We start from the raw sequence: 14,736 nt of genomic DNA, 5'->3' as shown, positions 1-14,736 counted from the left end.
AGCTATGCTTGATCACCCAAAGCATATCGATGTCGCACCATGTTTTTCCAACAAAACCGTAGCCAAAGATCACGAATTCGATCATAGTAACACAGATACTGCAATCTCAGTGCATCCGGCCAGCTAGCAGTCGAATAGTTACTAAAAACAGAGCACATATCTCAGCTTAAAAGTGGGGGAAAACCGAGTTCATCGATTGAAACTCACCTCTCTCAATCGGTGGACTTGCCTGCAGAGACCGCCCACGACCTCATGATCCAAGCCACCGTCCACCGGATCAATCTGCAGCAGGATTTCATCTGGCCGAGCCGCCGCCGCCACCACCGCCACCGCCGCTCGGCATTAGCCCCTGGCTATCAAGACCGCAAAACCAGACCAGAATCAGAATCCAACCGACATATCAACCTCAGAAGACGCTAAGCCCGAATCTACTAAGAGAAAACCGAGAGCATCACTCACTGCGATCGGAAGGGAACAACTCCGCCGTGGAGCGGGCGGCCTTCCCCGGAACTTCCCGCCATCGGAGCCTGAAAACTTGAAGCTAGCTCCGGGCGAGAATAAGGAGAAAGAAAAAACCCTAGAACGGACCAAGCGGCTGCTGATGTTTCAGAATTCACGTGGATTTCGGTGAGGCTCGCAGAGGGGATTGGGGATTCCGGTGAAGATTTTCGTTGCAGATGCTGAGCCTCTTTCTGTTTTCCAACGTTGAACTTTACGCGGCAAAGTTACATGGGGAAGACAGATGATATCTGATAAATAAAAATTTAAAATTAAAAAAACAGAGATAAATTAGATAGAGTTTTTTTTTTTTAAATTGCTCTCTTCATTGACCAGTCTTATTTTTTTAAAGTAGTTTCTAACTTTCTATAAATGAATTAAACAGCGAAAATTTTGAAAGCATTACGCAGTCATTAAATTTAGTTTCTTGAAAGTACATGTGAATAGCGAAAAATTTATGGCGACTCAAAAGTTATGCGTAAATATTTTTAGTGCTTGGCAATCCTTCTTTGCAAGTGTAGTTGTCCGATCAAATTAGGGTATATGTTCATGAGTAGGACAATTAAACTAGAACTGGGGTGCTAATCTATTGGCATTTATCCATATTGAATTCAAAATATATTTGATATTCTTTCGAACCAAAGTTTGGTCAACATTTTTCGAAGTGAGATTTTTTCAACTCAAACACACAACAGAACCACGATTTAATTGTGTAATCTATGTATCTTTATATATAAGCCACATTACTCTTTTGTTTGACTTTTATATTTCTCAGCTGGCCCTTATTATTTAATTTTTATTATTATAAACAAAGAGGAAAAAAAGGTAAAATTAGAAAAATGATAGAAAGGTAAAACGAAGAAATTACTGCCTACATTATGTCAAGAAAGTGCACTTGGTAAAGTTACCTGATCGTTGTGCAATAATCAACCTCATCCTTGAACTCCATGTGAGAAATTTGGAATGGTTCTCTAATTTGGTAGTACAATCACGAGGAGAATGCAATTGCTGGGCAAATTAGTCTAACACCCATGACAGTCAGTCACTTGGTCTTGCCAAATACACAATAATGATGCTTTCCTCATTAGCTTATGTACTTATTGGGTGGATCGAAGAGATTCTAATATGGGGAGTTCATAACAATACAAAACACAATGTGTCTAAATGATTTGCTCACTCTTTTCATGTCAATCTCATAGTTTTCCGGACTGTCAATTACACAACATTCGCATACCAAAAAGTGAGATAAATTAAAGCAGTTTGGTCAAAAAGAATTTCATCTCTATGTAGAGTTTCAGAGGGAAAAAAAAGCACTGAATTGAATTTCCGATTGATAAGCAAGTCACATATTTTATAATTTTTGTGTGTGAGTGTGTGCATTTTTTTACCTACTTTATATCCCTTTCAAAGTTCCAGCACTATCCTAGAGGTAAACCATCTTGACTAAACTCCAAAGCTTCTCTTGTGTGCCGTGTTTCACGAATGAAAAGAATCTTTTCTAATGAATTACAACTTTCGACTTCTTCGTAAAGATATACGTGCTCGACTTTTCCTGCATCGACGTCAAGTCAAAAATGACCAACAAATCATTAAAAATTCGCAAATGAAGTGACTCGTCTGGGCTGTTAAGTATATTTTTTTAGTTGTTGAACCTTAATTCAATAAGTCCAAAAAGAATCTTTTCTAATGAATTACAACTTGCGACTTCTTCGTAAAGGTATAGCTGCTCGACTTTTCTTTCATCGACGTCGAGTCACAAATGACCAACAAGTCATTAAAAATTCGCAAAAAGAAGTATGATGTGACTTGTCTGGGCTGCTAAGTATATTTCTTTAGTTGTTGACTCTTAATTCGATAAGTCCAAAAAGAATCTTTTCTAATGAATTACAACTTGCGACTTCTTCGTAAAGGTATACCTACTCGACTTTTCCTGCATCGTCGTCAAGTCAAAAATGACCAACAAATCATTAAAAATTCGCAAATGAAGTGACTCGTCTGGGCTGCTAAGTATATTTTTTTAGTTGTTGAACCTTAATTCAATAAGTCCAAAAAGAATCTTTTCTAATGAATTACAACTTGCGACTTCTTCGTAAAGGTATAGCTGCTCGACTTTTCCTGCATCGACGTCGAGTCACAAATGACCAACAAGTCATTAAAAATTCGCAAAAAGAAGTATGATGTGACTTGTCTGGGCTGCTAAGTATATTTCTTTAGTTGTTGACTCTTAATTCGATAAGTCCAAAAAGAATCTTTTCTAATGAATTACAACTTGCGACTTCTTCGTAAAGGTATACCTGCTCGACTTTTCCTGCATCGTCGTCAAGTCAAAAATGACCAACAAGTCATTGAAAATTCACAAAAGAAGTATGATGTGACTTGTCTGGGTTGCTAAGTATATTTTTTTAGTTGTTGACACTTAATTCGATAAGTCCTATTACGTGACGACTGACGAGGACGGAAGGGAAGAAAGATTGAATTATTTTGAGGTAGGTATTATCCTCCACGCCAAAACCGACAAGAGTTTTCTTCTTCCCTAATTTCAGGCTTTACCTTTCAATTCTCAAATTCAAAAGATACATTTAAGTATCAAAATCGAAAAAAAAAAATAAAACACTTAACTAATAACATCGAGAAATTTAGGTCAAATTACTGATGTGCCATTTTCCAACGGCATTTTTTTATTAATGTGGCAATTTTTTTAAAAATTTATCACATGGCAATTTAAAAAAAAAAATTGTCCACCTGGCACTATAAGCCCCCAAAATTAATTTGTAATGTAAATATTAATTAAAAAAAAGAGGCAACCACAACTTTGGTGAGGGCCTCCATAGCTCTCGCCATTGCCATCCCACCATTGCTAGAAAGGGCTAGCAACAGTGAGGCAGCAATAGTGGCGAGGGCCATACAGCCCTCGCTGCTTTACTACTTGCTCCTCTTTCTTTTTTTAATAAAATTGATTTAATTAATATTTATATTAAAATCGATTTTGGGACAAAATGATGTCATTTTGTACATTCATTGCTTAGTAGGCAACTCCACCGAGCCACATAGACCAATTTTATTCTTAAAATAATGCCATGTCGGACACTAGCTATTTTGCCAAAATTAGCACTTAAGTATCTCAAATTTCAAAAAAATATTAAAACTTTTGGCACTTAAGTATATATTCATGCCAAGTTTTGGCACTTGCAACGTATTTTGTCCGATTGGAAACTAAAGCAAGCTTACTCGATTGGCTCTACGTATGAACAATCTTTGGGGAGAGGGGGGGCGATTTCTTCCCATTAAGATAAAGTATCTCACATTTCTCATAAACCTATAGCAGCATAGCTATCTGAGAATGACTTTGTCAGCCAATTGCCATAAGAAATACACAGTAGCCAAGCTCTTGCATAATTCGGTGCTTTTAACGATCACTTCACTGGACTTATCCCAAGGAGCCTGAAAAATCGTTCAAGTTCGTATAAAGTTAGGCTCCAGAACAACTTGCTCAAGGGAAACATAACCGATGCTCTTCGTGTATTCCCCTACTTAGATTATCTTGAGTTGAGCAATAATGAAATTTACGGTATGTCACCACCAACATTATTTGAATGTAGAAATTGAGGAGCTTGATAATCTCCAACAATAGGATCTCTGACACCATATCCTTTGCACAACTTTGAAGAGCCGACATCTTCGAATCAATGCTTCCCAAGAGGTGACCTCAATAGAGTTTACTCAATTCAATGGTCCTGTTAACAAGTTTCTCAAAGCAGAAGTAGTGAGCAGATACATGACGTTAGCAGAGGGAGGGAAAGATGGCAGAGACTAATAGTAATTGTTGGAATATAATACGCGGAAATGACAAAATCTTACAATTACGTCAACACGAAGTCGCCAGAAAAATAAACAAAATATAATAAGGACACCAGAAATTTACGTGGTTCGGTCCGAGTATCGGTACATACGTCCACAGGGAGAGCTAGCAGTAAATTATCCACTATAATCGGAGAATCAGAATTTATAATCACCCACACGCTCGAGTATTTTACATACCTAAATTTAATCACAAACCTAAAGTTTTTATAAATAAATAACTTACTTGGACATAAATTTACTATATAAAATTAACGCGCGTTGAAACAAAAACGCGCGGCTCTCTTCAACTTGTGTGCAGCTTGCAGCTCTTTTTTATTTTTTTTTATGCTTTCGTAGGGCTTCTGCGGCACCTACCTTATCTCGTAGGGCTGTACGTCTTTTATATGTGGGACCAGGTCAAACTTGGCGGCACGTCTTTTTTTGTGTGCCCAAAGGTTGAGCCAAAAGGAAGTGGGCCCAAAGGTCAAAAGTTGCCCACCTCCTTTTGGCTCTACGTGCAGGGGCTCTATTCTCTGTCTCCATCGGCTAAAAAGAAGTAGCAACGCAGCAGCCTTGGAATATTGTGTGCCCAAAGTCAAAAACCATGGATAACTTGCAGAGAGATTCGGCTCCTCCAAAGCAATGAGGAAACTTTTGCTTATTTTATTTTATTTCCTCATTTATGCAGCTATAAGGAGTCCAAGAAAATAAGGTCTTCTTGATTCAATTTGAAATCTACTTGAGAAATCTTTATCAATAGATTCGATTTAACAAATCGTTATCCAAATTCAAACTCGAGACATTAATTTAACAATGACAAAATTATGACATTCCGCTTCCGAAAACTATTGACAAGAAAGACGATGACCTCCAGCAGCCACCGCACTAAACATGGATTCACCCTGAATGAAAATTGCATCAAGAAATTTCACTTGTTGAAAAAGTGAGGAGATGAACCGGTTTTCAATTTTTTTTTAGTTTCTTGATAGATAAGCGTTACCCTAACCATCCTTTTGAGGTCGGTCCTTGAGGCCATCTTATCCAAGACTCGCAATGCCCTCAAATGCCGGGAAGGATACCTTTTATACTATTCAGCTGCATATGCAGGTTGCCGAATGCAGCTTAAAATGTTTTGCTTAGTCACAAGCAGAATAAACAAATAGGCACCAAGCAGCTTAAATCAAAAGTCTTACAGAATAACATCAGGAAACTTAATCTTGCCTCACCATGTTTTGGCAGTAGAATCACGCGGACCTTGCATTTGTTGGGATAGATTAGCGTAACGCGGCAGTCAGTCACTTGGTTATGCCAAATACACGATACTGATGCATTCCTAGATAGCTTCTGCATATCTGTTCTTTTTTTTTTTATATTATTTTAATAAAACTTGGGTGGATCAAAGAGATTCGAACAATGGGAGTCAATTTCAACACGCAAGGTGTTTGAATGATTGGCCCACTCTTTTCATATCAATCTCATAATTTTTCGGGCTGCCGATTGCACAACATGATTGCTGTATACCACGTATAAGAATTTTTCGGGCTACCAAGATTATTGACTTGGTTGTTGACTGGGTGGCCCCGATTTACTTCTATAAGTACGTCTCGGCTGCGCTTCTCATGGCTATGCAAGAAACAAAGAAACGCCCACCCCAAAATAACCTTGACAACCTGTCATGGCATTATCTCAAAAACAACCCTCCATGTTGTTCGTCGCTTGTGTCCTCCTCATGCTCACGCAAGAAATGCCTTGTCTTGCTTCATCTCGAAGCCCTTCTCCGGTGGCCCTTGCTGGTCCTAGTAACCAAACCGCTAATGAGGAACTGGAGGCACTCCTAACATGGAAGTTTGAGCTGGACAGCCAGACTCGCTATACTTTGTCTTCGTGGAATGGGAGCAACCCTTGTTCATGGCGCGGAGTCGATTGCGATTCTTTTGGAAGCATTGTGAGCCTGAACCTCTCGGATTCTGCCATACATGGTACGCTTCATCATCTCAATTTCTCCCTATTGCCCAACTTGATTGCTCTTAAGCTTGCCAACAACTCACTTTTCGGAAACATCCCTCCGAGCATGGCTCTTCTTGCCAAGCTTACTCATCTAGACTTGTCTCGAAATAACCTTTCGGGAAACATTCTGACTCAACTAGTGTCCTTGCGATCTCTCCAAGTTCTCAATCTATCGAATAACAATTTCAATGGCCCAATTCCCAATGAGATAGGTAGCTTGAGCAACTTGACCGGCCTATTTCTTTCTGCAAATAATCTTTCCGGTCGTATCCCTGGAGAAATAGGAAGGCTCCAGTCTCTCAATTATCTCGACTTACAGAACAATCGCATCACCGGTCCTATTCCTTCTTCCATAGGAAACATGAGCAGCTTGATAGAGGTGTGGCTTTGGGATAATCAACTTGTTGGGGCCATTCCAGAGGAAATAGGAATGTTGGGGTCTCTCAGTATACTTGATTTATCTTGCAATTGTCTCGATGGTTACATCCCTAAAACTCTAGGAAATTTGAGTAATTTAGCATTTCTATACTTATATCAAAACCAACTTTTCGGTCCCATACCTTTGGAAGTTGGAGGAATGAGATCCCTCGAAATTTTCCAATTGCAATTTAATGATTTAATAGGTCCTATCCCATCATCCATAGGTAACTTGAGCAATTTAAAATACATTTCCCTTCGCAAGAATAAGTTGTCGGGTCCTATCCCATCATCCATAGGTAACTTGAGCAATTTGAATATTCTTCGCCTTGACTACAATAACCTTTTTGGGCCTATCCCATGGTCCATAGGCAACTTGAGCTATCTAAAAACTCTTTCCCTTTTCAACAATAGTTTGTCGGGCTTTGTTTCGAAAGAGATTGGAAAACTAGGACTCCTTAGTATATTACGTCTAGATATGAATAATCTAGAAGGCTTTCTTCCCATCGAGATGAATAATCTCACATCCCTCACTCGCCTTGATCTATCTTATAATAACTTTGTTGGCCAATTGCCACAAGAGATCTGTAGCGGCCAAGCTCTTGTACGTTTTATTGCAATGAACAATCACTTCACTGGACCCATCCCAAAAAGCTTGAGAAATTGTTCCAATCTGTATCGAGTTAGGCTTAATAACAACGCGCTCAAGGGAAATATAACCGATGCTCTTGGTGTGTACCCTTACTTGGATTATCTTGAGTTAAGTAACAATGACCTTTACGGGGAGTTACCACCAACATTGGGAGAATGTAGAAATTTGACGAGCTTGATAATCTCCAACAATAGAATTTCCGGCACCATACCACCTCAGGTTGGAGACATGAATCAATTGCGTAGACTGGACCTCTCTTCAAATGATATAGTTGGGGAAATTCCTAAAGAGCTAGGAAAATTGAAGTTGCTGGTAGAGCTTTCACTGGACTACAACCGTCTTGAAGGCCACATCCTTCAAGAACTTGGAGCATTGTCCAGTCTGCAGAAACTCAAAATTGCAAGAAACAACTTGAGTGGCTCCATTCCTACAGAACTTGGGGGGTGCTCCAACCTTTTGTTCTTAAATTTAAGCGGGAATAATCTTGATAAGAGTATTCCTGTGGAGATTGACAACCTCCGGTCTCTTCAAGTTCTCGATCTGAGTCAAAATTTGCTCACAAGAGAAATACCTAGACGATTTGCACAATTGCATAGATTGGAAATACTCAATCTCTCACATAATCAGCTTTCGGGTTCAATTGAATTGGCCTTTGGTGATATGGTAAGCTTGACATCCATCGACATATCATATAATGAGTTAGAAGGTCCTTTACCAAATGTTCCAGCCTTTCAAAATGCTACAATTGAAGTTGTGAGAGGGAACAGAGGTTTGTGTGGAGTTATCGCTAGTCTCAAACCATGCACAACAACAACATCAAAAGGCAAGAACAAAAACAAAAAGTTGCTGCTAATTTTGATTCCTACTTTAAGTTGCCTACTTTCATTGCTTCTTATTGTGGGAATTTTAAGAATAGTATGCCAAAGATTAAGGAAAACAGAACCTAGTTCGAACAATGGAAGCAATGAAAACTTGTGGGCAGTGTTGACCTTTAACGGGAATATGGTCTATGAGAGCATTATTGAAGCCACGGGGGAGTTTGATGCCAAATATTGCATCGGTGTGGGAGGACAGGGGAGTGTTTATAAGGCCCAGTTGCGAACAGGCGAAATTGTTGCGGTAAAGAAATTTAAGGAAGCAGTGGAAGTCAAAATCGCTAGTGAAAAAGCATTTGAAAGGGAGATTCACGCTCTGATTGAAGCTCGGCATCGGAATATTATCAAGCTCTATGGCTTTTGCTCAAGTTCTCGACATTCATTTTTGGTTTACGAGTTCTTGGAATCAGGCAGCTTAAAGGATGTATTGAACGATGAAGAGAGGATGACAGCATTTAATTGGAATAAGAGAGTGAATGTTATTAAAGGTGTGGCGTGTGCTTTGTCCTACATGCACCATGAATGCTCTCCTCCTATAGTTCATCGAGACGTATCGAGCAAGAACATTTTAATGGATGAACAATACGAAGCTCACGTCTCTGATTTTGGCGCGGCTAAGGTTTTGCAACCTTACTCATCCAATTGGACTTCCTTTGCGAGCACTTTTGGATATGCAGCTCCAGGTAAATTGGTTTCTTTTATAAAGACAGTTCATTAAATAGCCTTACTAAGATTTTGGCCAAAAAAGGATAGCATTAATAAGAAATTGAAAAAAAAATGTTGTTTTCCCTCTGCAGAGCTCGCATACACAATGAAAGTGACGGAGAAATGTGATGTTTATAGCTTTGGAATGGTGACATTGGAGGTAATCATAGGTAGATACCCGGGCGATCTCATATCGTCTCTCGCATCCTCAGCTTCTTCATCATCAAGCAATTCAACAGCTTCATGTTGGCCCCTAAAACAAGCTCTAGATCAAAGAATCCCATACCCAGATGGTGATACGCTAGGTCAGGTGGCTTTCATTGTAAAGATGGCATTTACATGCCTGAGTGCAAAACCGGAGCATCGTCCAAGCATGCAACAAGTGTCTCAAGAGATATCAGCACGTAGGTCGATCGTGATAGGGGCATTGGAGGACATAAAATTGGAAGAACTAGTTGATCCCATATGCCTTTCTTATTGACATTTTGGTCTTTCTGTAGCAGCTTGCGTAACTAGTTCTCTTTTATTTCTCTTACAAGGATGATACGCATCGCATCACTTATTTTCCCAATGATTTATGAATTACTTGAAAACAATTGCGTAATTGCATTTTGTAATTTTAACCCAGATAAAATGGATCGTCACAGCTTCATCCAACCCTTAAGATCGGCCTAAGAGATGACAAGGTCACGATATAGTATGTCAAACTATTATAGTATTCTGAATCGATTCGGCATGTGATTGACTAAATTTCTAAACCTATGATGTTTCTGCAATGGATTTCGTGGATCTGCAAGCTTTCAGTAGTAATTTATGCTCATGCCAGATCCAAAGCGATCATTACAAGGACGTTTCGATCGTCAGACTCGTGTTCATGCGACCCTTCGCACAAGTTCAAAGAGACAACTTCAAGTCAGTGCTTCCTGAGAGGTACTTCGATGTGACGAGGCATAAGCACGCATTACCTAACATACCCTTAAGAGTGCTAAAAATGACATCTGGCATGTACAGCAGACAGTGCTCAAACCAGAAACCAGAAGTACCACGGTTTCAGCAAGGAAAAAAAGAAGGGGATGTCCTGTGCCTGTACGATTCCATCTAGAGTGATGTTTACTGAAACCAAGGGAAGACGTCTAACAAAGTGTTGAAGCAAATTGCCGACTCCTCGTTGTCCAGAGATTTTTCATTAGATGTACACCAAGAAGATACAAATCAATGCGAATACAATTATGTGGATGACATTGTTTGAGCTATACTGGACTATTATGCCTCTTGTTCTGCCTCCTGACATTGTTCTTCCCCCCTGCTTTAGCTTTGATCAGAGTCAATTGCTGTCAAGACATCAAATAACTTCAGAAAGGAAACGATTGGGCCTATTTTAGGATCTCCAAACCAGCAACTGTAAATCATCTATGAATGGGCATTCTGACGAGATAACTTATAGGAACGGCCACAGGGTACAGCTAACAATGAAGCTTCATTGACAACACCAATCATTGAGAACATATGGCGATGGCACAATAGCTAAGCGACTGCTGGTACCTCAGGCGGAAACTTGGATCAGGATTCATGATGCTATTCACAATAGCCCAACATAACCTTTTCTGGGCTGCCGATTACACAGCGTAGTTGCTTTATACTCCAGGGCGATTACACGACTGTAATTAACAGTATCCTCCATCTGTTTCCTTTCCCCGCTATATAAGAACTTAAGTACACAGAAGAGAACATTATTCTGCAATTTATCCTGCTGATTAAGATTTCTCAGAAAAATAAAAATAGCCCAATGGGAAGTTTTCAAGCAAGGAACATTAAGGGCACGCATAACAAAATTTCTGAAATAGAAATCAATTTCTGACCTGAATTTCTATTTCATGAACAAATTTCTAAGTAAAGTAACGCATTTGATAACAGTTCAAGATTTTTGTTTCTGGAATAAAAATTCGTTTGATAGCAAAATAAAATTTCTATTTCTAGTGGGTAGCGTCCGGCGTTCGGCATCCGGCAGTCGGCAAAACCAGCATCCAACGACTAGTAGGCATCCAACATTGGATGACCGGCATGGGCGACTGGCGATGGGCATCCAATGGTTGGCAATGGGCGTCTAGTGTCGCATGGGCAGTGGGTGAGTGGTGGGCAACAACGAAAGTGAACAATGAAAAAAAATTTCATTTCTCATTTTTATTTCAAAATCGAAAAATTAAAATTTTAGCTTCGATTTCGCTCCAAATTTATTTCGGAATAAAAATCCGTTCTAGAAATAAAAAGATGAAATTGCATTACCAAATAAATTTATATTCCAAACCTGTTTCGTAAAATAGAAAAACAAAGAAATAGAGAAATAGAAATTTTTGCATGCACACCTTAAGTGCAAAAGAATATCAGCTTTATTAAGGATAAGTAATTCCTGTACATTAATATACCTTGAAAAAATAAGGGAATTCAGGGGGCAAAAGAATGGCTTTGAATTTGTAATTGAGCAACAGGGATCACCTCCATTAAAAAAAAAATGATTTCTTCTATAAAAGTAACTCGACCTAAGAGCATAATCTGGGGGAATCCTCCAACACAACTAGTCTCGGATCCAGTCTGACTGCAAATTCCATATATGTGCAGGAGCATAAGGATCCACAGGACTGGAGGCATCTTGAGCATAAACACAAGAAATTGTGCCCGCCTGAAATTTCAAGCAGTACATAGTTGCTGATAAAGACTGTTATCCGTTTCAGGATCTCCATCATAATCAAGGAAGTAGCAACAATTAACTATTCAAAAAGTTGGATTAAATGAACAGTCCCTTTTTTTTCTGGTAGACAATTATAAACAAGAAGCATGGATAGTATACAAGTGCAATCCAAATGCACCGAAGTCCAAGCCACTTGAGGTATCAATGTAACAATAGCACCTTCTAGAAACACAAACGCTAAATAACAGACTCTGAAAAACCAAAACAGTCATGCCTATGTCAGGAAAGTCATTAGACAGTATATAACATGTACAAATATCATCACAACCATTAATTAAGAAAATGACAGGCTTTGTTTGGGAGAGAAGGCAGTAGAAGAAAATGATAGGGGTGATCGGTTCCCGGTTCGGGTCCGGTTCCAAGGTGGAACCGAACCGGACTGGGAGAATCGGTTCCCAATTTTGGGAACCGTGGACCGGACCGTTGATCTTAGTACCGAGAACTGGACCGAACCATCGGTTCCGTTCGGTCCAATCCGTCCAAAAGAATTGACACTTTATTTTTTCACTAAAGAATGACCATTCACTAAAGAATAATTATGCTCCGGACCGATTAATCAAATTCGGTTTCCGAGCAATCTAATAAAACTACTCACACATGTTTTCATGTGCAAAATATTCAAACTTCACTTGTGTGAATATCAATCATAGTTTATGTGTTTCATGCTTAATTTTAAGCATAAAACCCATTAACAACGTGATTAAAGGTTGTGCTTAGCTTAGGTTTTATAGACAATCTCTCTTCTATACTTTGAATGTTTAGTCGATATGAGACTTTTTAAGACTTGAAGTGCCTTGTCGTTTGCAAGTAAGGGGAGCAAGAGAGAGAGTGTGAGCATGAGGAGAGTTTTTTCTATAAATAAAGAGTGACAACAAGAGTTTTGGTGGTCTCTTGGCCACATAAGAGGTTGTTACCTAAATTGCAATTCCGATTGCAATAAGTTTCATATATAATATTAATATATTATATGTATTTATATATTATATGAATATAAATTATATATAAAAAAATTTGGTCCGTCGGTCCGGTTCCCACCTTGGAACCGGGAACCGGACCGCCGACCATGGGAACCGCCCAAAACCGACCGGTCTGGTCCGGTTCGGGCGATTTCCGTTGCACACCCCTAGAAAATGAAATGCGGGTATATGGAATCTTGGAAGAATTTGAATCTTCTGTGAGAAGGTTTTGGAGGCAAAATTTATAATTTTCACCACCCAGCCTATATTTTTCTCCCCTCTTTCTACCACAGAAAGCATCAGGCAGACGTGGTAAAATTTTAATATATTTTTCGATATTGTCCAAGTTTGAGACACCTTTTTTAAATAGTCTAAGTGGAGAACACCTTAGAGTAACCATCAGATGCATTCTAGATAGTTCCTGCTACATCCTCCCATCAATTTCAGAAACAGCATGATTTGCATTCTTGGTAGTTGCTTCACCCTATTAATCCAGAGGTGTCCCAAATGCAAAAGCATGAGAGGCAAGTGCCGCCATCACCACCGATAGCAATGCTCAGATGGCACTGCGCCTAGCAGTGGCGCAAAAAATCATATTTCTACGTCCATTTAGAAAACAACATAACTACCACTCCTCAGAGAATGATCCGCTGAGAAGTAAAGTAAAACCCAAACAAAAGGAAAGAATCCAAACATGAAACTAAAAGAATAATGATCGATTCTGATCGCAACAACATATAATTTGGTTTCAAAATCACCCCTTAGTGACAAGAACCTATAAATGTCCTTAAGCATAAAACTGTTGGTATGACCAGTACAAGAATCAGATAAAAAAAAAAAAAGAAACATAAAGGACAAACGAATTCATGCAAACTAGACGCCATCATGAAAAGAAGAAGAGGACATACCAATTTCACTCTTCATCAAATTCTTCTAAAACTGCAAGTTGTCTTTCATTTATCTCGCTGAAAAGTAACCAGTCATAGAAAGTAAACACATTGCATCAAATTTTGACAGCCAAACAACCAACAACTAAGGTATCGATTAACAATTTAAAAAAAAAAAAAACCGGAAGTAAGTACTCCTAATAAACTCTCTCACTATCTTGCTAATAAAATTGTCTCTGTCCAAGCTAACAAATGGCTAACATAGATGAAGTGGCCTATCTGTTTCCTTTCTGGAAACAATCAAATATTGCACAAGGAAGGAACTCCTAGTGTGAATATGATACTTGTTGACATGTACCAAGATGGACCCTGACTTCAAAGGGAAGATTGCTGTAGTCCAGTGACAAGATTTAGATTCATTCATTTTTCAGAAATGAACATAATGTAATACTATTACATGTGCAATGTGCCTCCATGAGAAGTAGTAACTCCATTTCCAAATCATCCATAAATGCAACTCAAATGGATACTAGCCACAAATGCGTATTGACCAGACCAATAAGCAAGAACCAGGAAAGGAGGAGGAGTAGGAAACTCAATCAAACTCTGATGACTATGAAAACAGACAAAAAACTAATAAATAACATACCTGGGGAATGTAATCTGAATTTGCACATATAGATCTCCAGGATCAACATGAATATGGACTCCTGCAGCAATGCTGCGTCTAAAAATAATATTTGGCAACAAAAATGCACCACAGTTAATGCAAAATAGTTGATTATTTCTTGAAACCTTTTTGTCTTAGAACCATAAGCTGTCTAGCCTGCACCCCCTTTGGTATCTGAGAAGGTATGTGCAAACAGACGTATCATTAGCGTAAACAAGGAAGAGAAGTCCATCCAATCACAATGAAAGCTGGAGACAGAATTCAATTTCAGTGCCATACATTATGGACTCACAAAACATCACAATTTCAGTGCCATACAGAAAACAACTTCCATTCACAACAGTACTTTACTTAATGGAAAGGTAGTCAATATTGCACATCATTTATAGTTTGAAATAAAACCAAGTAAAAAGAATTAGTACATTCTCATATAAGATAGTGAACTGTTTTCCTTCATAATTACATGTGTACCGACTCAATCTA

At 38.8% G+C, this 14,736-nt stretch overlaps 1 protein-coding gene across 1 annotated transcript; it reads left to right on the top strand.

The window, feature by feature from the left end:
- The first annotated feature begins 5,981 nt into the window (after positions 1-5,981).
- LOC104451806 (MDIS1-interacting receptor like kinase 2) lies at positions 5,982-9,588 on the top strand. The gene is made up of 2 exons (XM_010066392.3): positions 5,982-8,972; positions 9,087-9,588. The coding sequence occupies exons 1-2, from the start codon at positions 6,014-6,016 to the stop codon at positions 9,473-9,475; spliced, it is 3,348 nt and encodes a 1,115-aa protein (XP_010064694.2). The 5' UTR covers positions 5,982-6,013; the 3' UTR covers positions 9,476-9,588.
- Positions 9,589-14,736: the final 5,148 nt, after the last annotated feature.

The sequence above is a fragment of the Eucalyptus grandis genome, chromosome 6, assembly GCF_016545825.1.
Source record: "Eucalyptus grandis isolate ANBG69807.140 chromosome 6, ASM1654582v1, whole genome shotgun sequence".
Lineage (NCBI taxonomy): Eukaryota > Viridiplantae > Streptophyta > Magnoliopsida > Myrtales > Myrtaceae > Eucalyptus > Eucalyptus grandis.
Note: the sequence above shows the minus strand (reverse complement) of the source record. Positions and strands in the feature narration are given on the sequence as shown.

Bases quoted from the DNA above. Each gene is read 5' to 3' on its own strand.
- LOC104451806 (XM_010066392.3), top strand. From the start codon at position 6,014: ATGGCATTATCTCAAAAACAACCCTCCATGTTGTTCGTCGCTTGTGTC. The intron at 8,973-9,086 runs GTAAATTGGTTT...TTCCCTCTGCAG, and splicing joins TTTTGGATATGCAGCTCCAG to AGCTCGCATACACAATGAAA.